The sequence below is a fragment of the Tenrec ecaudatus genome, chromosome 13 (assembly GCF_050624435.1).
Source record: "Tenrec ecaudatus isolate mTenEca1 chromosome 13, mTenEca1.hap1, whole genome shotgun sequence".
Classification (NCBI taxonomy): domain Eukaryota; kingdom Metazoa; phylum Chordata; class Mammalia; order Afrosoricida; family Tenrecidae; genus Tenrec; species Tenrec ecaudatus.
The window spans coordinates 81176007-81203558 of record NC_134542.1 but is presented as its reverse complement, the minus strand read 5'-3'; the positions used below and the strand labels follow the sequence as shown (position 1 = coordinate 81203558).

Genomic DNA, 27552 nt, shown 5'->3' with positions numbered 1-27552 from the left:
GAATGGGGTCTATCGCTGCTGAAAACAGAAGGGTGAAAGTCAAGAGAGCCTGAAGGAATTGCTTCTCTTTCCGAGTGGATTAAAATTCACGTAAAGAAAGAATCTGCACAACTGGACCAATAGGCAGCATCATGATAATTGGAGAAAAGATATAATTATCAAAGATTTTTATTATATTTAGATCCACCCTGCAAGAAATCAAATGGCTAGTTTTTGTGTGGGTCATTAAGCCATTGAATCTACTGTCTTCGTGTATCTTTGATTTTCATCCCTCCTCTTTATGGTAGACTGGGGAGACAGAGAGGTGCTCCTCAGATGGCTGCTCACGGTTTTAAAGACCCCAACTACTCTGCCACTCCCCAAAGTAGGACTGTGAAAACCTTAATCTTTAGAATATAAATTTTGAACATTGGTTAGATGTCAAAAATTAGACTGTGGTAGGAGCCTCTGTAATTTCACAGAAGCAGAAAATTATGAAGAGCTTAATATTCATTTCCCAGTATATTGATTCGGGCAAGACCAAAAAGTCACTTATAATTGCGCGTGCCTTTTCCCTTTAAATTGACAAGCTCCGAGTGTAACCTGGGATAGCCACACAGTACAACAGCGTGAACCAGTGTCCTAATGCTCGTCATAGTGACATAAGGTCAGGAGCTTCCTTTTAAAGGGTTCCGACTGAAGGGATCTTGTGCCTAGAAAATATTGAGTCTAGACTGCAGCTTTAAACTTTTGTCTCCCAGTTTGTAAAAAATTATATTTAGTGTGGAAAACCATATTGTACCCTTTAGTTCAGCCTTCACAACAATAAACGGGCTTTATTTTTTCAGTGTTGCCCAACTTGTGTTCTTACAGTGCCATATTACTCTTAGAATTACTAATAGGTACTCCTTGAATACTAGTGTGTTTAATTTCGGTATCAAGCAAGTAATGATTTCTTACAGGTAAACCGCAGAGTTTCAATTTTCCGACTATGCTAGTGTTGCTGTTATATGTCTTGACAGTGTACAATCTGGTGTGTAGTATTTCGTGAACCTACTTGACCCTTTTTGTATGTGTATACAACTTGATAGCCCAAGGAAATATGATGTTAGGACAGTGTGGGTTGTCAAATATCTTCTTATTTTGAACTTCCTTAAATAAAGGGAGCTAGCCAGTTTAAAGGGGATAGCAGCATTTCTTTCACTGTGTGTTGATTTAAGGACAAGTAAAGATAATGGGCTATTAACACCAACGTTGGCAGTTCAAACCTATCAGCTACTCTGTGATAGAAAGCTGAGGCTTGTGTGCTACCTGTGTAAAAAAATATATAATGATATAGAAATATATAAGATGTATGTGTGTGTATGTAAATATGAGTCATTTAGCAGTTCTCTATTTTATAGTAGATTCAACTATAATGATTTGGTTGAATCAATTTGATGACAGTGCATGTTTTAAAAGAAACAATACACGAAGTAATTATCAATTATTAAGTTAATTATGATAAATGGTCAGGATATTTGATCATCCTGAAGTATTGGCTGGTTGCTTAAGGCAGAGAGGTTCAAAGACACTTTGAAAATGTGGTTGTTATGGCTTTAGTACCAGCCTAGATTAGAGAATGATGTATGGGATGTTTTTGAGGATTTTAAAATTGTATCCCAAATTCTCATTGTTACAATGACTTCTTAGGCCTGGCGTAGGATCCTAAAAGATATAATCACAGCCTTAATTTAGCCATCTTTTAAAGACATGAATGAGGGGAAGAAAATGTATGTCCTGGAGATGAGACATATTCTGTCCAATCCCTTGTACCATTCCAAATTTTACATACTGTTATTCAGCTGTAGCTGAGCTCTTAGTGGTTTAAAATACTCTTCTTCCTATGTGTCTGTTGGTGAACTAAGGCAGAACAGAAAAATGATTTCTGGAGGATTTTAAAGACATCAATGTTTCAAAAAATGATGCTTTCTCTTGTAACTACTGAGTCAATCAAGTAATGACCACACACACACACACACATACACAGCCTTGGAATTTAATTTCTATTCATGACTTTCCTGCTGAGATTTATAGAAATCAAATCGTATGTTGAACTCCACTGTGACATACACATATAACTGATAAGAGGTAGCTTTAGTATACAGCTGTACAATTTTTTAAAATGTTACATGTCAGTAAAAAATATAAAGGCATAGAAATCATTTCCATGATTTTAGTACCTTGGACAATATTACATTTTAAGGAGTCTATTTCAGTTGGAAAAATCAATGCTTAGTAAAAAGTACTATGAGTCAAAGGGCTCAGAAACAGAGTAAAAGAAAGCTAGAGAAGTCCCGAGACTGTATGTATGCAGATGAGCACAATTTAGGCATATTTATAAACTGAGAGGCAAGGAACAGATTTGGAGGAGAGAAACGGGATTCTGGAGGATGCAGCAGGGTTTGATAGGCTAGCCTAGATAAAACGGGGGTGTTCCTTCCATTAAACCTCGGAGGGACCTGGGAATGTAGGGAGAGGAAGTTGACGGTGTCAGACTGATGGAGTGATCTGAGTGCCTGCTACTACTTATTGTCATCCTTGTCAGTGTCCTACGCAATGCAGCTCTTCCACAATGCTTAGTGACCCCAAACAACCTGAAGTAAACTTAGTGACCCCAAACAACTACGAATGATGGAAACGGGCAGTGGATGTTGTTGCTGGATGGTAAGAATAAAATAAAATAAAGTTTACACATTTTGCAAGTGGAATGTTCTTTACTGATTAAAGGGAAAAGCAAACATAACTTCCCTGCCAGAACAGCTCTTCCCGGCAACGTGAACCTAATGAAGAATACTATCCACAGCACCGGGCTAATAGATAGTGACAGTAAGGAGTCTTCCTATAAGTACCTTGGGTGTGAAAATGCAAGAATTAATAGTCTTTCCCCAGAGTTGACTGTATGAAAAAAAAAATAAGGTGTTGCCAATAAAGAACACATTTCAATGAAAGTCCAGAGTTAGGGAGCTTTCTGAGAAAAAATAAGGGTTTGTAAAGAAAGTTTATACATTAGAATGAGGCTTCATGAGGACACAGTTGGAACGGGTCTGGAGATAAATGATCCCTTTCCACAGTGACAGTGGATAAGAGTGGGAGAAATGAGGAGGTCAAGGAGGTAGTGCAGTGCACCACACGTTGGGCTGGTAACCGCACGGTCAGTAGTTCAAAACTACTGTCTCCTCCAGGGGAGAAAGACAAGGCGTTAAAGATTTGCTGTAAAGATTTGTAGCCTCGAAACCCTCCCAGGTAGTTCTGCTCTGTCCTGTACGGTTGCGATGATTCAGAATTGCCAAGATGCCAGCGAATTTAGGTTTCTTGTTTTCTACACCAATACTAGAGGACAGCGAGCTACCTAGAGCTTGTAGAAGCTAGAGGAAGGTGTCAATAGCCTTGTGAGTAGATGCACAGTTTTCTTTGTGTTTCTATTGGAAAGGGTCGCCAAATTACTTACCAACTTAAAGCCTCACTTGGACTAAGAAACCTTTTATACTGAATAAAATGTTTAAATAAAAAGCTGTCATTTTTAGGCAAGAGTAAGTTACACAGAAATCAAAATTGAAATGAAAGTGGAATCATGAGGTAAGTAAACAATAAACCTAACTTTCCCATAAAAGTGACAAACTAAGGTAATCTGATTTCAGAGACCACAGAAGGGGTTGACCCAAGGTGTGTCTCCTGAGAGCTCTCTTTCTAGAACCTTCACCATGAAATCACAACCTTAGGGTAAGGATAGAGGAAAGACCCGCTCCATAGAAAAGGATAAGCAGAAATATGTTCTTACCTTGGCAAGATTTGGAGGGGGCTGAGGGGGCACGACACGACCTCTTGAGAATTCATAATACCTGTGAGATTCAGAAACTTAGTCAAGAAACATGAAAATATGTTGGCCATCACGGAAGTACAAAATACCATTCTATGCTTATCAGTTTGCTAAACCTACCCATCCACTGCAGCTCACCTAAAAAAATTTAAGCCTTGAAGCTAAATCAATGTTGGTGAGTGTGCAGAGAAATTGGTGATTGGAATATAAATGGGCACAACTACTTTAGAAAGCAGATTGATAGCCATTATCAAGCAAAGAGGAAAGTACACATACCCTTCCACTTTGGGGCCTCTACGCCGAGGAGCCTTGGCTGTGCGGAGTGGGTCATGTGCTGGGCAGCCAACTGCAAGATCCCTTAGAAACCGCCAGCTCCTTCGGGGGAGAAAAATAAGCCTTTCTGCTCCCCCCAGAGTTACGATTTCAGAAACCTACCAGGGCAAATCTACCCCCTCCTCTAGGATCCCTGAGTCAATATTGACTTGATGGCAGCGCATTTTTGATTGTGAGAGGTTTCTATTCACACCACCCTTCTCCAGAGGATGTTTTATACAAAGATGCTTATTTTACATTGTGCTGACAGTTGTATAAAATTGGAAACAACCAAAGGGCCCATCATGTGAACATATAAATACATTATACGATATTCATAAAATGGAATGTTTCTGAGCCATGAAAATAAATTAACTGGACCTTGCATGTATTTATGGACCTCAAAAATTAACTGAGCAATAAAAGAAATCTGCAGAAAATTAATTACACCCCATCGCATTGATGTAGATTGTGTGAACATGTAAAATAATCATATATATCAGTTGTCTCCCAATTTGTAGCAGCCGTAATGCAAAATCCTCATGTACATAATAAACATCAAAATCAACATACTGATTACTTTGGAGGAGGGTGGAAAGGGGGAATTAAATCCAGAAGGCAGAAACCAGAGTGCGTGTACTATTTTATTTTATTTTTCATGGACTCTACAGCAAATGTGGTAAAAATCTTATAATACACTGTACTTTGGCTAAGTTCACAGAAGCTTATTGTGTTTTCGCCTACACATCTGAAGTATCTCACAATATTTCAACTTTGGGTGAGAGAAAATTTCTATCGTTCTATAAAAGGAGGCCCAGGATCTGCTTATCTCTGGCGGAGTTCTCATGAGGATGGAGTTTTACATGTGGCATACTTAGTGGGAGCCCCACCTGCAACGGGGAGAGACGGGGAAAGCAAGATGAGCGGAAGAGAAGGCCGGCTGTAATGCAGTGGAGCGGCCATGGGCCAGTCGGTGGCATCTTCTCCTCCACCAGTGCTTGTATGTGCTCTGCTCTGGGACGTGCCCCCGGGCAAGGACATGCTTTGTAGCTGAGGCATCTGCTTACAGCTGGAGCAAGGATCCTTCGTCGGGCAGTACAGCTCTGTCCACCATATAGACCAACCGTTCTCTCGTAAAAGAAATTCACTCAGCGTGAATGCTGAATGGCCCTGGTGACTGGTTATCCTGCTAATCACACGGTCAGCAGTTCCAAACCACCGGCCGAACTTCAGGAGAAAGACTAGAATTTCGACTTGTAAAGAGCTAACGTCTCGGAAGCAGTTCTAGCCTGCCGTGTAGGGTCACTGTGAGTCAGAGTTTACTTGATGGCGGTCAACTGAAACTGGATGTTTTCCAATGTTATATGTAGGTGCTCACTTGTTGCTCAGTATTCCCTCAAAGCCAGTGTTCTAGACATTTTCAGGATGAGGTAGGAATTGTCTCGCCTATTTTGGTGGGACCCAGACTCTCTAAAAAGCCTATAACAATGGGGCTCATTAGTAAAAGATTCTCAATGCCAGAAAGCCATAGGGAGGTTCAGAGACTGTTTCTTTAAAATTATGTTAAGAATGGTTTGTAGAATTTGCAACACCAATGATGTCACATAGAAATGCACATCTGCTTTATTCCACAGGAGTTAGAGTGAATTTCATTATTTTTTTAATTGCAAAAAAAGTTAACATAATAGAAATGATATTTTCATTTTTATTTCATTTTCAGTTTTATTTCTGATTAGTTTCTGGGTTTAGTGTTTAACATACCTAAGATTCTGAGTTAGTGGTCTTTATCAAATGAAACTGGTTAACCATTCATTCAGTAATTGCTTTGTGTTGCCTTGTAAGTAGGTGATATAGCACAGGGGAGCTCTGGGTGTTATTGGAGATGTGTTTTGTGGCTTACAGCCTTGGAATGTACTTAATTTGATCTGTAGTTTTATAGTATGTCACACTTCCTATTTCTTAAAATTTCACAAAGCGAACACATAGAGAAATACAAATAAAGTTTAAACACCTCTGGTACTATTAGAACTTGCTTACTTTGATGAATAAATAATGGCTGTATTTAGACATTCTTTCTAGCTTTTTAATACAATTTTAAATTGCACTGGCTCTGTCTTTTTCTTTTAAACCCCTTTTCCTTTATCTGGTGGCACAAGAATGTGCTTGTAGCAACAGCAAAATTGCTTTTTTTTTTTTTGCTTTCTTGTGGATTGTTGACAATTTTTCTTAACAATTAAAAGGCTTTGCATCAAATATGGAAAAGTGATTATTTTTTCTGGGGATGTACATTTTTAATACTGTGCTTACATACATTATGAAAAATTAGCCATTGAGGATAAAGAACTTACATTGTTTGGTATGCCCTTGATGTAGAAACATCAAGTACAGTCTTTGGAAATCTTAAGTTGTACAGAACACTGCAGCAGAATAGCACTTCAAAGACCTCAGTTCGAATTCCCCTCCTACCTCACCAGGGGCAAATAATTAAATTATCTGCATGTTTCAAGTTCCAAACAACGGCTGATGTACTAGTACCTTTAAAAAACTACAACGCATCAGTCATGTAAACAAACACTACCAACAGAAATCCTAATCCCACAAAGCTGTGGTAAATGCTATGTTATGGGCATGTTCCTATGTTTCATGTGATGTCCATTCATTCATAAATATGCCCGAGCAACAGTCCTCCGCCCTTCACATGCTTTTATTTCCTTGAATCACAGGAGCTTCAGTTTCAACGACTCACCCGAGAACTGGAAGTGGAAAGGCAGATTGTTGCCAGTCAGCTAGAACGATGTAGGCTTGGAGCAGAATCACCAAGCATCGCCAGCACCAGGTACAGGGCCAGCGGCTCTCTCTTGACCTGCCCTCACGCTGTCTGCCTTCTTACGTGTTCTCGAACACCGCAGATAATCCTGTTAGCGTTGTCACTGTTAGCATGTTTTCTTGAAATAATGCCAAAAATGTCAGTGTCTTCTAATTTTGAGGCTCCTCTTAAAAAAATGGATTATCTTTCAGTGCTATGCTTGAAGTCCTTTACTTGGGTGCGCACATTTTTCAGAGCTGTAGCTGCTAATGCTTTCTATGTACTGCTACATTTGATATTTCTTATGCATCCAGAGTTGTGGAATGTTTATCGCAACTGAAACTCATTTGGAGCCATTAACTTCAAATTGGTTGTTGCTTTGGAAGGCCTACTATTAACAGATTGTTTTCTGTTTGCTTCACAATTTACTAAGAAATATTTCTATGGTATGACATTTAATAAGTTTCTGGTGGGGGAGGGAAGCCAAGAATATACTTTGGGTCTTTCTAGGCAGGATAAAAGAAAACTGGGTCTGGGGACCCCAGGTTGGGGGTGGAATTGCAACTAAAGTTATGAAAGAAAATGCATATAAATTGTTAAATGGAAAACTAATTTGTTTTTTAAACTTTTATCTCAATCCTCGATTAAAACAGATATTTATAACTTAGCTTGTTCAAATATATTAAGTGTAAAGAGTATAAGACTATAACCATAACTTTTATTCTTCATGTAAATAGCATCTTTTATACTATTTCAAAACCATTTCTAGTATTTTCTAATTTCTAACTAGAGGGGAGACATATTAATTTGAGAAAGGGAATGCCAAAAATTCTAATTACTTTTTTAAAAAAAGATAAAGACTTCTCATATCTTCCTGTTTCGCTTGCTTACCCTTTCATAGGTGCAGGTATCCTACCTTGTCCCTCAGTCATTCACTGTCACTCATTGTGGTTGTAAGGACCTTCATGAATGGAACTCTACTTGTAGAGTACCCTTTCAAGCTAATTGTTGCTATGAATTTTTTAATCTCTTAGGCTAGTAAGTTGTTCTCTGCCCCTTGGCAATTGTGAATATTGGTTTGTTTCCCAACGGATAAAGTATACAAATAAGTTCGTAAAATTTTCAAAAAGAAACATAAAATTTGACCATTTTAAAAAATCTAGAACAAGTTTTAATTCCAGAAGTATAAACCAAGGAATTTTGAAAAATATAATTTTTACAGTAATTGGAACATTAATGGTAGATCTCCAGAATTCATTTTGGGCTTCTTTGTTAGGTCAATAGACTAGTTAGCTACCTACCTAAGCTAAAATAGAAATTCTCCTCCTAAAACTCCTAGAAGTACTAGATGTACAGCAGCAGCAATAACAATAATAAAAGTCAGGACCAGGAGGGAATGGCAAAAAAGAAAGGCAGATAGCCATGCACTTAGATGGGGGAATAGAGAGATCATTATAAGCCAGAGTTAGAAGCACTTCAGCTGCCTCAGCTTCAGGGTCCGGGGTCAGTTGTAAAACACTAAATAATGATTTGAGTCTTTGTAAGAATGTAAGAATGAGACCTTGGACAGGCTCAAAGTTTCAAGTTGGAACACTGGATTAATGCCTTCAGCCATGACCTTCAAAGGGACGCACCCTTAGCCCTCCTCTAACTTCCTCCACAGGTGGGCTAGAGTCCCTTATTCTTCAGAAATGCCAAACTCATACCATAAAAATGAGTTCACATGTTTTTCTATAAAAACTTAATGTTTATTTTTAGACAATTACATATACTGTTTTCTTTAAGAAAAATTTGAGTTCACAATCAGAAGTTTGAAAACAAAGTTTAAGATGCTGACAATGGGTGAGAACCAGCAGAGGACAGTAGGCCGTAGAGCAGTGGGAAATAGGAACTTGCTCTGGCTGGAGAGAGTCTAGGCATGGAGGGACCAGGCCCATCTCAGGAACGAGGCTGTGACTGAATTTGTGCCTGTTTCTAAGAGAGCCGTGTGGAGAAGCGTGACAGAAAGTTGACAGCTGTTCGAAGGTGCCGTTGGAATCTACACACCTTTAAATCATTTATTTCTGAACTTGTATGTTAATTTAAAAATAACAAATAAATGTTACATTTTTAATTTAGCTAATTTCAAAGTTTTTAAAAAAACATATTCCAACGAATACTCTGTCACTAAACTTTGCTGTTTCCTGGCGCTTGTGACTAGAGCTCAGCCTGTGACTGTTGGGTGACTGGAAGGCACAAAGGCGGAAAGGAGGAGGGTGTGCGCTGGCTCAGATCCCCAGCCTGTGGTCGTACCGGGCGAGAAAGGCTGTGGGTGCAGAGCGCGCCCTGAGAGGTCTCTTGGCCGGGGTTGGAAGGGCGCAGCTGCCGTCTAATTCGAGAGAGCCCGAGACCTGGGTAATGATCCCCTTGCACCTGTGAGCCTGACAGTTGTTGCAGGGCAGCATTTGCCGGGATGCCGTGTGTTCAATAGCATGAAGACAGCCAGGAGGCAGGCTGGGTGTCAATTAGGCAATCTTAAGAATAACAAAGAAAGGTGGCTTTCTTCATTCAGGTAGCTGCAATGACAATCTGCTTAGATTGTCCAACTCTCCTCTCACCTTGGATTCCCATGTTTCCTTGATTCCGTAGCCTAGTGCCCTTCTCCTCCCACCCTTCAGTAGTTCCCAAATCTCTTAGGCGGAGTTATTGGTCTTCCCCTGAATTCTCTTAGCTGCTTCTCCGCACCTGTCTTACCTCGCCTCACAATGCCTAACACTCAGTCAAGTGCTCATTGACTGAATAACAAGCTACAGTGAAGCGCCTCGGTTTATCTGGACCTTCTCTAGGAAGGTTAGCTTATAGCTAGGCTCGCCCTCTGTCTTTGGGTTTTCACCTACTTCTCTCATCACACCGTTAGTACGCTGCTCCACGACCACCAGGCTACTGTGCGGGCAGAGCCACGAGGAAACAGTGGCTGTTAACGAACCAAGGTCTCAATTATGTTACTTCTTTGAGCCTTCCAGTTTCTAGTTGGAGAATCAAAATCTAAAGATTTAGAAAAAGAGAATTCAGACCTACCCATACCCTTTTCCTCGGAATCATTTCCTATTTGCTCATGTGTCTCAAAGAGGATTTTATTCTTAACAGAAACATAAATGTAATCAGCATTTAGTTACCATTTTCTATTTTCTCCTTTTTTATTTGGATGCTTATATTGAAATGGTAAGGCTAGTTCAAAGATAGGACCAAGGACTCAGAGGAAAATGAAGGTAGATTTTATCTACGTTTTTAGTTCCTCGGGGTGTCTTGTTTTGGTTGCCATTAATGGGTTTAGCTTATAAATAAGAAAGAAACAATGGCATGAGGCCCCACTTAATAAAGAGCTCTGATGTTGGACTAAATATAGTAAGTATGTCACTCTCCCCACTCAGTGTGTGGCTCAAAAAATGTGTAAGCAATTCCTTCACACTCGTTTTTCACCCTGCCCATAACTTCATGTTATGGGTAGTGAAATCAGGCCTCCACATATTTTTATACCAACCCGGACGTGTCTGAAAGAAATACACTTCGCTGCCTTGATTAAAACTTGAACATCTTAATGATTACAATAAAATTGCTTAGTATTTTTATTAGAGTTTTTTGTTTGTTCATTTGTTTGTTTTTAAGTAGTCTTCTAAACCAGGTAGTAAGAAAAAAAAAAACATTTCTGAGAAGATTTTCCAAATTGTTCTGTGTACTACTACAAGAAAAGATTTTACCACATTAGCAATACCAATCTTTTATGATTCTTAGTATGAAATTGGTGTTTCCTATGCCCAAGCCAAAAATAATGTATGCAACATTGAGAAGCATTGAAGGTGGGCTGGGGGGGTCAGGTAATAGAGAAGTGACAACCTTTCTACATTTGAACTAAATACGATATGTAGGCAAACGATGGACCTGTCTGCTTGTGTTAAGAATTACAGCCTCAGACCGTGGGCAGCAGTTCTACTCTGCCCTCGAGGTCTTCTCCGTGTCAGAACTGATGCAGTGCCCATGGATTACTGGGCTTGGCCTGCTGCAACTGGAGGCTGTGCCTTCTGTAACTGGTTGGCAAGCTCACCTGTAAATTTTCAGATTCACGTCCATCTAAAGGTGCTCAGGAGGAAAGGTGTAGCCATCTATCTACCTCTAGAATCAGTCATTGTTAATTCCACTCTGACCTTCAAGGGTCACCATTGAGCACCCATTGGTTGGTTGGTTGGTTGAATGCTATCGTTATCTGTGTACTTAACATTTTCCACATTAAATGTGTTCTGTGGTATCTGTTAGGAAAATTACCTTTGTGCATTTGTATAGAGTAGTGTGTGTGTGTGTGTGTGTGTGTGTGTGTGTGTGTGTGTGTGTAATTTTCTTTTCATTCCAAAAGTACATGAAACACCATTCAAAAATTTTAAATGGAGAGAAGAATCTAAGGCAAAAGGAAGATAAAGCTTAGGTCAGCAAGAGAAGTCCAGGTGTGAATAGCACGCGGAAGGGTGTCACAGCGTTGCACACAGAGGCTGTGAGCGTCTTAGGAGCTGTACTAAAGATAGAAATGTTAATGACTTACTTGGTTTGATGTAGGGTTTTGAACAGGTCCAAGCCTTTATGCCATGGCTAATAAACTCAAGTCAGAACGGACCTGAATTTTTATCATGTGGTATTGAAATGATAACTAGAACAGGAAAAATTACTGATGGAAGGAAATCCTGTATTGGCCATTCATTACGGTGATAGTCTAAACTTTCACTTTAATTGAAGTCAAAAGACATCTAAAAGTGAATCTTTTTAATTATTGTAAAAAAAGTTAATGCCACCTTTTGGAACTAAAGTGCAGGGTTTTTGTTTTCTGATTTGTGCACCTAGTTTAAAATACATATAAATGTTTTGTAAGCCATCACTCTCTACACACGGTCCTTTACCTGACTGGTTCTGCTATGCAGAAGTTGCTCTAGATTCTAGAACAATTCCTGTCCACATTAATTGAATGAAGGGGGAATGGTGACAGTGTTGTAATTAAATAGCTTCAAACAGTCTTGAAGATTATCTCTTCCTTTTCATTTGGTTTAAAGTACTGCTAAAATAGAATTCTTTATGATTTCAAAAAAAGTCATTCAGTCTTGACAAATGGTCTCCTTATCAACACTTTAGAACTTCTGTGATTTTTTAATGAATAGATTTTATTTCCCGCTCCCTTTAAATTTTTTTTCCCAAACATTGTGCAGGGTCCTCGGCTGGTGCCCATCAGGCTTTCATAGACACTGTTAAATAGTCTGAAAATGTTGTAGGGCTGACAGCAGCGGAAAAGGCTTTTTCATGGTTCACATCTTTCTCTTAAGTGAATATTTTTAAGTCACTGTGAAATAAACCTCCTCAAATGACACATTCTTTCAAAATGAAGTGCCTTTTTAGAGATTGAAATTTGTGCCTTGACACAGAATATTGCATATTTAATGTACCACTTCAAGGAGATGTGGGGTAAAGTTCTGTCCCTTTGACCTTCATTGCTCGCACCAGCCCAAATCTCGGAAACTTTTGAGTACCCAGAAAGTAAAGCTCCCTTGGAGTCTTGTGATGGTCTTCAGAATGCTAGTTTGCATTTCCTAGTATTCTTTCCTAGTATTCTGTTTGGTCAGCAGTGACTCTCTACTGGGAGTCCTTGTGGGGAAATGGGTTGGGAGTTGGAGTTCCAGTGGTAACCACAAGGACAGCAGTTCAAAACCACCCAACCACACTGTGAGATAAAGACTAGGCTTTCTACTCCCAGAAAGAGTTAACAGTCATGGAAACTCAGGAATGCAGTTCTACTCTGTCCTGTGGGGTTGCTATGTGTCAGATTCGACTCAATGGCAGTGGGATTTCTGTAGGTGACTTATGGTTAGGCAAATGTGATTGAAAGAGCTCTGTCCATATATCTGCCAGAAAGTAAAGAATAAACTAATACTGTGGTATAAAAGTCAAAGACCCTCTTTTTGATCTTCGCATTGAATAGTTGATAAATGAATGTTCATAGCAAATATGGGGACATTTATCTTCTGTGTATAATTCCTGTTGTAAATACAGTACAAGAGCCTCTCTCACCTCCCCACCTCAGGAAATTTGCTTGTAGCTGAGCGGCAGCTCCACGGAAATTATTTTATTTATTCGGAGCCTTCTGCTTGGACACACTTCTTTCAGAAGCCATTTTTAATTGCTGCTTCTCATTGCCATTCCAGTCACAAATTTCAACCACAGACGTATTTCGTCTGGGATGTGCAAATCCAAAGGGCAACTGTTTCTACCCACTTGAATTCAACTTGTAGAAGCCAGCCTTCTGTGGGTCATGTGAGCCCCAGCTAATTCGTCCAGTGTTGCATGAAGCTGCTCCGTTGTAACATCAGGGTGCGGCTATGTAGAATTGGGATTTCGAGAGATCATTTTCATAAGTAATAGAACTTTTTATGAGCCTAGAAAATTAGATAACAAATAAATTACCTATCCTCCTAGACCAATTTTGATGCGCTGCATGGGAGAAGCCCCAATACAAAAATCCAGTTTAATCTTCAGCATCAGAAATTATTTTACTACATCTGGTTAAAATTGGAAAAAGACCAGCTGTATCAATTTTCCTAATTAATGATGAGGAAAAAACTTTAAAATTTAGAGGCCCGGGCATCTAAAATATATATTTCCATGCTATTAATTAACTTTTAAAGAACTGTTTTAATTAGAGTAAAATTATTTTCTGTAATTTTCAGTCTATAGTCTAATTACTATTTTTAAAATATGTAACAGTGATGAATTAAGTCAATACATGAATTACTTTAGTACCCAATTTTAGTCATCAATTTTGTAGGTTTTTACTTTTAAACCATGTGTATATATTGATGAACTATAACAATTTAAATAACCCATAGAGGAAAATTGAAGATGCTTGCTTCATGGAAATATCTACCTTTTCTGATTAACGTTGTTGTTCTTGCTAGGTGCTGTTCAGTCGGTTTCAATTCATAGCCATGTATATACTTATGTTTAACAGAGCAAACACCTAGTCCTGTGCCTTCTTCACAATAATTCTTATATTTGAGCCAATTTTTGTAGCCATGATGTCAATCCTTCTCAACGAGAGCCTTCCTTCCTTTCTGGCCTCCTCCACTTCACCGAGTATGGTGTCCCTCGGGGACTAGCATCTCCGTGTCCAAAGAACATGAGTCGAAGTCTTGCCATCTTTGCCTCTAAGGAGCATTCTGGCTATACTTCTTCCAAGGCAGATTGATTTGTTCTTTTGGCAGTCTTTCAATCTTCTTAGCCAACACCAGAATTCAAATCCATCGATTCGTCTTAGATCTTTCTGAATTCAGTGTTCAACTTTCACATGATTGAAAATACCTGAGGTGATTGAAACTACCATTGCTTGGGTCAGGCATTCCTTGGCCCTCAAAGTAACATCCTTGCTTTACAAACCTTCAGGCGGTCTTATACAGCAGCAATGAATCATTGTTGCTTAAATGAGAATTGACTGTGGCTCTAAGCAAGATGAAACCCTTAACAACTTCACTGTTTTTTCCATTCTCACCTATTGTGAGGATTTTAATTTTCTTTACATCGAGTTGTAATCCATAATCCACACTGAAGGCTGTAATCCTTGCTCTTCACCAACAAATGCTTCAAGTCTTCCTCACTTTCAACATGCAAGGTTGAGTCATGCATATCGCAGGTTGTCCTAGTGCCAAATTAGAGCATCAACCTTCTCTTATCCTTTACTTTGCATGCTGATTAAATAAGTATAGAGAGCAGATACAACTCTGATGCATACCCTTTTGGATTTAAAATCATGTGGTTTCCCCTTGTTTTGTTCACAGAACTGCCTGCTGACCCATGTACAGGTTCTGAATGAAGTGTTCTGGAATTACCATTCTTATCAAGGCCATCTATAGTCTGTTATGATGTGTATAGTTAAATGCTTTTGCAGAGTTCATGGAACACAAACATCTTTCTGGTGTTCTCTACTTTTAGCCAAGATCTATCTGATACCAGCAATGACAGCCCCTTTCCTCCTCTGAATTCAGCCTTATGCAACCAACATATTGCTCCAATCCTTGGTGGATGATTTTTCACTTGCATGTGATAGCAATATATTGTTCCATAATTTGAATGTTTGGATCACCTTTCTTTAGAATGGGTAGAGGTATGGATCTCGTCCAGTCAGTTGGCCAAGTTGCTGTCTTCAACTTTCTTGGCATATCACCAAGATCATATTTTTTCAACGCTTCCAGTGCTTCATCAGCTTGTTGAAATATTTCAAATGGTATACCATAAATTCCTGTAGCATTGTTTTGGCTACGGCCCTCAGTGCAGCCTAACCTCTTGCTTCATCACTACTGATTCTTGCTCATATGAAATGGTTGACTAGTTCTTTTGGTACAGTATTCAGTAACTGTTTGTATTCATTCCTTCTTTTGATGCTTCCTACATCTTTCAATATTATAACTCAAGGCTTGAGGGTTTTTTCCTTTCTTGGGTTACTTCAGATTAAGATGGTTATTCCTATTTATGTTGTTGAAAACGGTATTTGCTGTAAATAAATTGTTGGTCTTGCAAAATTCGATCCTGTGATCTCCAGCTTTGATTCTGTCACCAAGACCATATTTTCCAAATACTGTTCCTTCTTCTTTATCTCCAACCTTTGCAATCCAGGTACCAATAGTATCAGTGCAACAATGAAAACAACAGTGGTTTATTTTCATTGCAAGTTTGAACGATTTCAGGCTGAAGATATTGGTAGAATTCTTCGATTTCTACATCACCAGTTTTAGTGGTTGGTGCATAAATTCAAATAATAGTTGCATTGCTCTGATGTCCTTAGATGTGCAAACATTCTTCTGTCACAGACGAGAATTGTACTTCAAGATAGAACTTGCAGTGTCCTTTTTGGCGATGAATGCCACACCATTCATCTTGATTGTGTTATTCCTGGCATAGTAAACCATAAGATTTTCTGATTCAGAATGGCCAATACTTGTCCATTTCAGCTCACTAACGCCTACAATATCAACCTTCATGTGTTCCACTTCATTTTGTTGACTTCTAGCCTTCTTAGATTCATGCTTCATAGAGCCCATGTTTCAAAGTCATCGCTGTTTGCAGCTACTTCTTACATTGAGCCGTGCCCTGTCAACCAGTGACGCCGCAAGCTTTGCTCCATCTGAGTCATTACAGTCCACTCACTTTGACCCCGCAGCCCTTTCTGCTCAGTACGGACTGGTGATTCCTTTTAGTACCCTGGAGGGGATGCTTCTAACCCTGTAGCTTACTATTTTTCTCATTTTTGGTTCTATTCTATATTGTTCTTTATCTTGAAAATTTGCTAAGAAATACAGTGAATAATAAAAATTAAGCTTCTCACTAATTGTTGATGCTTTGCTAATAGGCAAGACTCTATAATTTTATGGAGAAAATAGAAATTAATCATCTATCTGATAGTTATACACTACAGATAACCTCGATTTTACTGACATCTGTCATCACCGAGCTCATTAAAATCTCTTACTTTAAAATTCTCTCTGTACCTGGTCGTGCCTTCTTATGTAGTACTTCTCTTTTCAGCTTATCTTGAGTGGCTGACAACCCTATACAGGAAGTTCTACACCGGATATCATCTATTGTCCATCTTCTATGATGGAGTCTCCAATATGTGACTTTAGAGACGAGAGTACAAGTGAGAACTACTTGACTAACGGCTACACAGTAACCTGAGTGTGATATTTATGATCGCTCACCCCACTGCATCCCTTTAAAAGGAAACCCGTTTCTCTGGAGTTGGCTGTAACTCAGGATGACCCCATGAGTGTCCAAATAGGACTATGGTCCTTACGGTGTTTTCAATGGCTGACTTTTTCAGAAGCAGATCACCAGGCCTTTCTCCCAAGTGTTATCCTCAAACCACCAACCTTTGCATTAGCAGTCCAAAGTGCTGTTTGTTTACCCAAGGACTTCGTTTGTAAGAGGTTTGGTTGTTATTAGTTGTAAGTCACTTGATTTTGATTTTTTTTTATAGATCTGTTTATGCAGAGTAGAATGGTTCCTACAGTTTTCGATGCTATGTCCGTACAGTAAGTTGCCAAGTCTCTTGTCTGAACCATCTCTGGGTAGTTTTGAACTACAGCCTTTTTTGCTAACAGTTGAGTACTCAACTTTTTGAGTTACCCAAGGATTCCCCTTGTAACACATTGTTTTTGTTGTTGCTAGGTACTATCAAGTCCTCATTTCTGACCCATTTTAACCCCATGTACAAGAGAACAAAATACTGCCTAGTATAGCACCTCCACATCATTTCTGTGTTTGAGCCATTGTTACACCTCTTGGGTCAATCCATCTCATTGAAAGTCTCCAACTTTTTCATTGATCCTCCAGGACTGGTCCTACCTAATAGCATGCCCAAAACATGTGAAAGTAAGTTTTGCCATTCTTGCTTCTAGGAGCGTTCTAGTTCCAACATATATTTGTTTGTTCTATTGGCTGCCCATTGAAATTTTAATTTTCTTCACCAACAGCATAATTGAAAGGCATCACTTCTTGGCTGCTCTGCCTTAGTCATTGTCCAACTTTTACATGCTTTTGAGACCGTTGACAGTGCCATGACTGGGGTCAAGCATACCTTGGTCCTCAGAATCATATCTTTGCTCTTTAAGTAGGTCTTATGCTGCAGGTTTGCCCAATGCAAGATGTTGCTTTAGTCCTTCACTGCTACTTCCATGACTGTTAATTGGACCAAGTAAAATAAAATTCTTACTGAATGATCTTCTTTAGTTTATCATGATGTTTATTAGTTGAGGATTTTTTCATGATGTTTGAGCATATTTATTTTCATTGTACTATCTATAATCTATACTAAAGACTATTGTCTTTGAATTTTAAGTGCTTCAAGTCCTTCATTTTTAGCGAGCAAAGATGTGCCTTGTGCATATTTTAATTTTTAAATAAACTTTCCTCCTCTCCTATGGTCATAAATTCCAGATTCTCAGATTATTGTCTCACTAAACAGATTGAATAAATCTGGTGAAAGGGTACAATCTTGATGCATATCTTTTCTGATTTTAAAGCACAGAGTGTATCCTCTTTTCTGTTCAGTGTTTCCCAGAGTGAGTGGTACTGCCCCCTTAGGGGCTCTTGAGAAAGCAGAGGGGCGTGGCCTGCAGAAGCCGATGCCTACACTTTATCTTGGATTTTGTGGGATTTAGCATGAAAGTTTTTAATTGCCTGGGGAGTGCTGAATTTGTTCTGTTTCTCTGCAAAGCAGGTGGGTGACCTGATAAGTTTTGGAACCTATGCTTATTTCAATGACTACTTATTGATCTATATATTGATCTAGAATTCCCATTCTTCATAATGTTGTCATGATATGTTTACATATAATTCACAAAGATGGGTCTTTTGCTTAGTTTATACTAACTAAATATAGTAAATAATTCTTGTGTATTCTCTAGTTTTAGCCAAGCTCCATCTGTATCCACAGGAATATGCTTCAATCTATACCGTTGTCTGAATCTAGCTTGACCTAATGTCAGCTCCTTGTCAACTTATTACTGCAACCATCTTCTAAATATTTTCAGCAAAGTTTTAATTATATATAATAGTAATGATATTGTTCAGTAATTTCTGCAGTCTCCTTTTGGTAACCGGCAAAGTGTGGATCTGTTCTGATCAGCTAACCGGATACCCATCATCAGAGTTTCTCGGCATGTACTAGGGAGTGCATCCAGGGCTGTTGTGTGTTTTAAAAACATTTCATTTGGCATTCGGTCAACTTGTATAGCTTTTTTGACCAGTGCTCTCATGGCAGCTTCCATTCCTGCCATTGATGCCACCATTCCTGCCCAGTTCTTATTGCTGCACCGACTCTATTCCTTTTAACTCCTTTGGATGCTTCCTGCATCGCTCCAGCACTGACACTCACGTCTGGAGCGTGTCTTCAGTTCTAGTCCCATGGGAAATACTTGGCTTGTTCTTCCCTTTTGGTTCTCGGCTTCGAGGTTTTTGTGAATTTCATTGCAATACTTTATCTTCTCGAGGTGCCCTTTGAAATTCCCTGCTCAACTCGTCCCTTCATTATTTCTGTCCTATAGCGTTGCTATGAATTGGCATTGACTCTGGCACTGAGTTTGATTCGCTTTACCAGTCTGGAAGCTTTTCTGAAATCCCTTAAGCAACACAGAAACACACAGGTCTTTGGTGACACCCGAGGCTGCGTCTGAGGTGGAGTGGCCAAGATGAAGCCCTGGTCTCTCACATGGAAGGGGAGAATTCTAACCTTGATCTGCCGCAGCTCCTTGGATGATATTAGATTGGCAAATGTAAAGACCCCACCCAATATTGAATGCCAGGAAGACAATGGAAACCTAGAACTTTTTACAGTGGTTAGAGAGAATTTAATTGGTGAGTTACTTGACAAAGTAATTCAACAAGATTAAAAAAATAAGTTCACGAAAGGTGGAATTAGAAGAAAATTAAAATTTCCTATGAGTTTTGAAGCTCTCTCATATAAAATAGTGATTTAAAATGAATTGAGTCTACATAGCTAGATCTCAGACACTCTCTCTGTACAGTGTAGTATAGTGCTTGTGGCATAAATGTTGAGGCCCTGTCTAAACTCTATCATTTACTAGCTGTGTGACTTCAGTCAAGTTAAATTCTCTGTGCCTCGGTTATCCTATTTCCAAAACAAGGGAACACGAGTGCTTTGTCACAAATCTACAAGAGCCAGAAAAGATGAACTTGAGTACATCACACTGGAATTTAAAGAACATCTTAAAATCAAATTTGGCACGGTGACCCTACAGGAAACCCTGTGGGTTTCCAAGACTGTGCCTTTCATGAGAGTAGAAAGCCTCATCTGGAACAGCTTGTGGTTTTGAACTGCAGACTTTAAAGTGAGCAACCTAGTACATCGCCACTCTGCCACCAGGGATCCTACAGTATAAAGTTCCCCATAGTAATCTCGGTTTAGAATACACCTTTTCACCTCTTATGACAGAGTATGTGCTATGTGCAACCTATATGTGGTATGCACATAAGATGCATATATATCAAAACTTCAAGAATGAACGCACGCTCATCGAGGCCGTTCCCACCTACAGCAACCCTTTCCGGGGTCTTAAGACTGTCAATCTGCATCTGCCTCCTGTTGCCTGTTCTTGGAATTAACAGGCAGACATTTACTTGACAGCACCACGAGGACTCCTTTTACATGTGTACATTTAGTTCGTGTTGCTCTTGTTAGGTCCCATCAATTTTAAACCATCTAGGTTTTGCTACTAACAAGCTATAGATAACCCTATGTAATAGGAGCTGTAGCACATTTAATTATGCCAATGCAGAACCTGTGCATCGACTCAGCTGCAGTAATTCAACCATGATGAGGGGGGAGGGGTACGCCATCCCAGTCTGCAGCTCAGAGTGGATGGAAGCCCCAGCAGAGCATACTAATATTACTGTGCTACATTTACTTTAGTGATTGGCTATTTATATTCTTCCTACAGATGTTTATGATATTCCCCTAAATTTACCCAATAAATATTTATGCCTATGCTTTTTTCTAAAGACCTGAAATTTCTGTTCTAGCAGGAGGGTGTACTATCCATATCTAACTGGGTGACAACTTACCGTAGTAGCAGCGTAAAACATAGGAGGGCGTTTCAAAAGTACCTGCAACTTCCACGGGATCTTTTAATCCCATTCTTGCGTGTACTTTTTAAAGCCCTCTCATATGTTAGGGTCACTATAGGTTAGAATGGACTTGGCAGCCATGAGTGATAGAGGTGATATTTTAACACTCTTAATTTTATGAACAGTACACTGTCGATCAGATTTCATCATGCTTCCTGGCATTATCCCAGGAGCCCGATCATGATGTCTTTGATTCTTACATATTTGGGGAAAACATGTCTTTATCAGAAATGACAGGGGCGGGAACAGTTGTTACTGGATGTCTGTTGCAAAGCAGATATTGTGCTAGTAAATCTTTTTCCTTCCTCTCCAACAGGGCTCCCTCTTTTTGTGTCTTTGGTGGTAGTGATGTTGTATTTTGTTTTTAAGTACTATGGTATGTCTGCCTGTAACATATTACAGTAAATGACATTCCACCCACCCCAATCCCACCCAGATTAGTGTATTCTGTTGGGTTTCCACTGGGACATCAACAAGTAGTTTGGGAGAAATTAAGAGCACACACTTACCTCTATCTCGCCTTGTTATTTGCCAAAATAGACATGCAAAAACAACCCCCCAAAAAACAAAATAATTTCCAGGAAGTCTATGCCAACTCTTAGCAATCTTATAGAACAGGGTAGAACTGCCCTTTTGAGTTTCCATGTCTGTAGCTCCAGGGAATATAGAATGCCCCTTTTTCTCCCTCAGAGCAGCTGGTGAGTTCAAACTGCTGGCTCTTAGTTAGCAGCCAAAGCACAACCACGGAGCCACCAGGGCGCCTGTGCAATGCAAAGACAATGATATTGCTTCTGGACCCAAATCAAAACCCCTTTCTATTATTTTGTCTCAGCAAGAGAGAAACTCTAGGATCATTAGTGTTTCTACTCCTGGCTGACCACAGACGTTGTTTAAGAAGGCACATAGATGTCATTCAAAGATCACAGGAAACAGCCTTGACATTCATGTAGCACAATGCACTTTCTGTAGTTAATTGTTTTAGGGCAAGAAGTTTATGCTTTCTTCACTTTAGTTTACATGATGAAATGAAGGAAGATCGGTGTTAAGCTCACATCTTCATGACCCATTCCTAGGATTAAAAAATGAATAGAAAAAATGATATGTTGGCACTTCGAAGAACGACTACTGTACACCACAAGGTGCCAATGATCAATGCTAAAGGAAATTGAAAAATGTGATTATTCACCTCAATGTGATCCAGTCAGGTTGGGTTGTGTGTGTATGTGTTGTTGTTGTTGTTGCTGCTGCTGCTGCATAGATGCTTTCTACTCAAATGTTTTGATACCACACAATTAGATGGAAGAGAAAACATTCTAAATCTGAAGAGGGGAAAAAATCCCTTATTTTTCACAAACAAAAAAATCTTGTATTAAACAATTGTACATTTTAATCACAGTCAGGTAGCTCAGCTATAACCTTTGCTTTGCCTTAATGGACTGTTTGTTATCCAAGGAGCACTCAGTGTCCACAGGGGATGAGGTTGTTGGGAGTGCATATTTCTTTTTGCTTTTCAAAAAGTACCATTAAAGTCATATAAAAAAATCCTTGCTTCCATGGCAGTACAACTTGATTAGCGGTTGCTCAACTCCTAGCTTAGTGATGTTATCAATAACCAAATTCTTTTATTTTAAAAAAATAAGAAAAATGATCAACTTTGATAGAACTGGTTATCAGAAAGTATCAATAGTGATGTAGGAGAGATACACGTTCTGAGCAGCAGAACCAAAGTACTTTTCTGTATACGTCTTTTTAAATAGTATCTAAAACCGCTTTGTATTTTGTATGAACATAATAAATGGCAACACTCATCCAAGTGAGTAGATTAGCAATAAACCTCGATTAAGAATAAGCCTAGAAGTTAAAATCTTGAGTGAACTTGCAATCTCTACTGAAATAATGTGTGTAAGGCAAACATCATTGAGAGCTTCAGAGAGCTACGCGAAAAGGTGACTGTGTCCACTTAGCAGCACCCGGCCCTACTTCTTTCTGTATTCATATTTCGGCCATATAAAGGGAGAGAGAGGTGCTGTGGCCTTCTGACATGATGGAATGGAAAGTTCATACCTTCCTGTGTCGTATTGTCTTGGCCCAAAGTCAAGCTCTCTGCTCAAGTGTCTGCATCCAAATTCCAGTTCAAATGAAATACCAGCCACAAAAGACCACGTAAAATGATACTGCTTACAGGCTGTGTGGAATTTTACAGGTCAAATAAGATCTTTTTGAACAAGAAAAATAAGAAGCAGGGAGCAAGAAATTATACATTAAAAAATAGTTTAGAGTTATGACCAAATATGTACAATGTGTGGCCTTTATGTTTTCATTCAAAAGTCAGTTGAAATGGCAACTGGCCAGCCAATTATTGATTCTTGGGATGTAATTGATAAATTTTATGCATAACAATGTGAATGCAGTTAAGTGGGGTTGCTGGGTTTTTGTGAATGTCTGTATAAGAAGAACAAGGGGCCTGATGGTGAGGTGTGTTATGTATGGAACTGCTGACTGCAAGCAGGGTAAGCAGTCGGGACCCTCCTGTTGCTCTCTGGGGTGAAAACGTAACGCCTTAGAGGCCCAGCCGAGCTGTTCTATTGCCTTAGGGTCATCATGAATTGGGTTTAGTGGGTTTGTTTTGATTTGATTCTCGAGAAGAGTGGGAGGAAGAGAAGGCTTTCTGCTCCTGAAAGAGTGACAGCTTCATTCATCTAAAGGGTCAGTTGTTGCTGAGTAGAGAGGAGGCTACGGAATGTGTTCTTTACCATAGAGTAGCTAAAGTAAATTTAAGAAATGAAAAAATAAAAGAGTTGAGTGGAAAATTCCAAAGGGTTATAAGACAAAATAAAATATGGTGATATGCGTATAGCCTTGAGTTAGAATATCAAAATGGAAGAACCTGATTGGTATTTCTCAAGTTACAAGAACTAAAGAAAATCCCAGGCCTCAAGTTGTAAGATTGAAGGATTTCATTGGTAAAACATTGAACGATGCAGGAGCATCAATAGGACAAATAGAGGCACTAAACCAAAATGAATTAATCATTATTCAATTACTTCAGAGGTCATACTTGGTCAAGAACCCATAATATTAAAATAAGAAATTGAAGCTCCAATGAAGGAATTGGCCCCCCAAAAAAAGTCTCCAGAAATTCATAGAATGCCAAGAGAAATGAAATCTCTCAGCAAACGGATGCAGTTGTGGAAGCAATCACTAGTCTATGCCAGGGGTCAGCAAACCGGCCCATACGTGGCTCTTTATCTCTTTAGGTGTACGTGCATGTGGCTCTGAAGTAAAATTGACAGATTTTAATAGATATTAGTCAGGTAATGGTTATTTCATTTGTTTGTTTAAATATATTTATGGCTCTAAAATAATTTTCAAATTGCTGTGAGGAACAAGATTGTCTCTTTCCCTCAAAAGTTTGCCGACTCCTGGTCTATGCCAGGAAATGTGTAAGATAACTATCTGGCCAACTGACTGGAAAAGATCCTTAGTTGTGCCAGTTCTAAAGATAGATAACTCAAGAGAATATGAAAATTATTGGATAAAATCACAAGTAAGTAAAGTTTTGCTGAGGATACTTCAAAGAATAGTTACAGTAGTACATGGCAGGGGTTCAGCCAGCTCATGCACTTAGAGACGGGTCCCTGGAACAGGACACTGTGCTCGGTTGAGTGCAAGGTCATAGAAAAGAAAAGACTTTCAAAGAGATGGGCTCAAGTGTAACAACAAGTGTGGGGCTGTCGCCCAGCCCAGCTTTGCTTGGAGTTGTGCGCAGGATCGTTATAAGATGAAACTGCTGTGACGGCACAACAGCAATATAGAGAGATCCATACTATTCATTGCACCGTGGTAGAAATACACGGAGTTTACCGTAAAACGATTCAGCGATGTAGAGTTAGAGATTACATAAGCTGACTTCACATTCCCCATTTAAGTGGTTTTATGGAGATACAGTTAATATTTCATGCAGCTCAATAGTTTAATCTTATTAGGAAGCGTTGTGCAATCATCACCACAATCATCTCTAGAACATTCTCTCCTCTCCTACCCATTGTTGTTGACTCCCCGCTCCTCCCTACCTCCCTCCTCTTCCATGCACCAGGTAACTATTAACTAATCCAGTTATTCTCTCCAGAGATCCACCCATCCTGAAGTTCACATTTTGAAAAACACAGATTACCAAAAAAGACCCAGCAACAATGACCAAATCAAACAGGAAAACCTTAATTTAAAAAAAAATCAGAAAATACCCCCCCCAAAGAATACCAACAGCAACAAAAAAATAAAATAAAACCCAAACTGCAATTAAAGTCAAAATAGGTCAAAAGAAACCTCAATTGATAAGATGGTGCATTTCAGCCAAAGACAGATGCCAACTCCACTTTGCAATGCTCTCTGTCCGATATTAAGGCAATGCTTACACTCTGTCGGCGGAGATTCAGTACAGACTCAGTCCACATGGGGACCCTGCAAATGGATTTTGGGGTTCCACTAGTCCATAGTATTCCCCCAACCTTATGTTTAGAATTTAAACTCTGATACTATCCCCTCCTCTGGGTTTGGATTTTATGAGTTGCAATCTCTAGATCACACAGGCTGGTGTGATTCTTCCATGTGGGCTTATTAAGGTTACCAGGCGTCCCGCTTTTGGTGGGACAGTCCCAATTTTTAACAATTTTTTCTCGTGTCCCGTGGAGTTTTTAAAAGCCCCAATTTTTTCAAAGAATGCATGACAAGCTAGGATATATGGTTTTCGGCTGCCATGTGGCTATTTCGCCAGGTCGAGTTTTATCAATGGTGTCCCGCTGGTGTCCCGCTTTACCAATGCTAAAATCTGGTCTTAGCTGGAATCCTCACTTTCGATGACTGCTTGTTCTGAGACAAGCTGTTAACACCCCAGATGTTATTCTTTCTGATAGCACATTTTCCTGCAGCGTCCATGTCTTCAGTAGTAATCTCATGAGGATGAGTACCAAGCAGGATCAGTTCACAAAAACTCATTTTTCTTATAGGTCTATGATCAAGTGAAAGCTCAAATGCTATTAATATATTTATGGCTATTGTGTGTCCCTGGTTCACTTTGGAGACGTCATTATCAGTGTATGGAGTACATCATAAATCATCCCTATGGGGCATAATAAAATAATTCTGTTGACAATGTCATTATTTTAGTCCATGGTATAGAGTTAAAAACACCATTGAGAAAAGGAATGTATACACAGTTAGGACAAATTTTTAAAGCTGGGAACAAATGAATTGTTGTGAGGGGCCGTCGAATTAGTTCGGACTCACTGTGACCCTGTGCACAACAGAACTAAACACTGCCTGGTCCTGTGCTGCCCTCACAGTGGTTGTTATGGTCGAGCCTATTGTTCCAGCCATTGTGTCAGCCTATCTTGATGAGGGTATTCCCCTTTCTCTGCCCTTCTACTCTACTGGGGACTGGTCTCTCCTAAACTATGTCCAAAGTGTGTGAGACAGGCCACCACCCTTACTCCTGGGGAGCTGTGCCGGGACCGGCATCAGAAGTCATCCGTCTTCCACCCCTCAATCAGTGTCCGAGTGTCACTGCATATGAGGAGATGGGAATGCCCAGGCTCGTCCACACCTCAAAGTGGCAGTGGGTTTCGTTAGGTTTTGGATGCCACATATTGATAGCTATCAAATATTTTGGCTTTGTAATCCACCCACATGCTAATTCGTTCCTCTTTAAGCACTAAAACATCTATGATGCTTATCTAGGATTGAACGTCTGAAAGTGCTACTACAGAGATACTATTCTTGCCCTTCAGCTCCAGTTTTATGTAAAAATAAACAGCTTACTTGTTATATGCACTCCTAAAGAGACCCCACTGGCACAGTTGCTGTGTCCTGAAAGGTGGGCTGTTTGAACCCACTCACTGTTCCTTGGGAGGAAAGAGCTGTGGTTTGCTTCTATAAAGATTGGGCCTGGGAACCCTGCAGAGCAATTTCACTCTGAGTCAGAGTCAACTTCAGAAGAACATGCACTTATATGTGTATGTGCTGCCTTTGCGTTAGGTTGTTAATTTAATTTCCTTTCACCTCTGGAGTGTTTGGGGAGAATAAAAATGAGGTATCAGTGCATTTTGTAGACCAAGGGCACAAATGACTTGCCCATTTACAAAGTACCTTTTAGAAGTCAGTGGGGAAATGGATTGAAAAGAGCATGCCAAGTTTCTACAGCTGTTTGAGGCCTGCTCCTACTCCGGTGTTACCTCAACCCCTTGGGAAGGATCCTGCTATTGTGGTCAGCCAGTTGACTGTTTTCATCACAGTTGCTTTCCCTGTTTGAAGTGTCAATTGAAATGTTAGAAAACCTTTCTATTTTCATCTCTGCTTTGACTGGAACACCTGTTGTGGGATGAAATGGCCTTAAACAGAAGTGAGGCTTTTTGTAATTTATGGAGCTGCCAGAGGGAACCATTTGTCTCTTACTGCGTCCTTCTTGATCTTTCCTTTCCCATATGGTCTTCTTAATATTTTATTCACAGATTCAAAGCACTAATACAAATGCTTTTGTCAAAGAACAGTTAACATCTGAAATGTGTTCACCTGTAGTCCCATGAATGTTACGTAATTGTTAAATAGTCTATTCTAGTATTTCTTGTTCTTTTAATATTTTGCTGTGCATCAAATAGTAATTTTTTCTCTGGTTAGGTAGTTACTTTTTATCTTACCTTTTTTCTGGTATGCAGTTTAGACAGTGGGCCCAAAGTATAACAGATTAGCAAATGGAAAAGTGGAATGATAATTAGAAGGGGTGGGGGCAAAAACTGTGATGATAACAAAATAGGGCCTGAAATAAAATGGAAATTATTTACCACAGTAACTTGTCTCCTATTCTAATCTAACTTGGTAGCAACCAATAGAGAGAAAG

General features: G+C 39.4%; 1 protein-coding gene across 8 annotated transcripts in view; it reads left to right on the top strand.

The window, feature by feature from the left end:
* Positions 1–27552, top strand: part of PKP4 (plakophilin 4) — a 272376-nt gene that overhangs the window by 142939 nt on the left and 101885 nt on the right. For 7 of the 8 annotated variants that reach the window (XM_075529701.1, XM_075529706.1, XM_075529705.1 and 4 more), the window contains one exon: positions 6874–6986. The exons of the other annotated variant lie outside the window; for it this stretch is intronic. In XM_075529701.1, coding sequence (XP_075385816.1) covers positions 6874–6986 — 113 coding nt within the window. The remainder of the gene's footprint in view (positions 1–6873; positions 6987–27552) is intronic. 8 annotated transcript variants of the gene reach the window in all.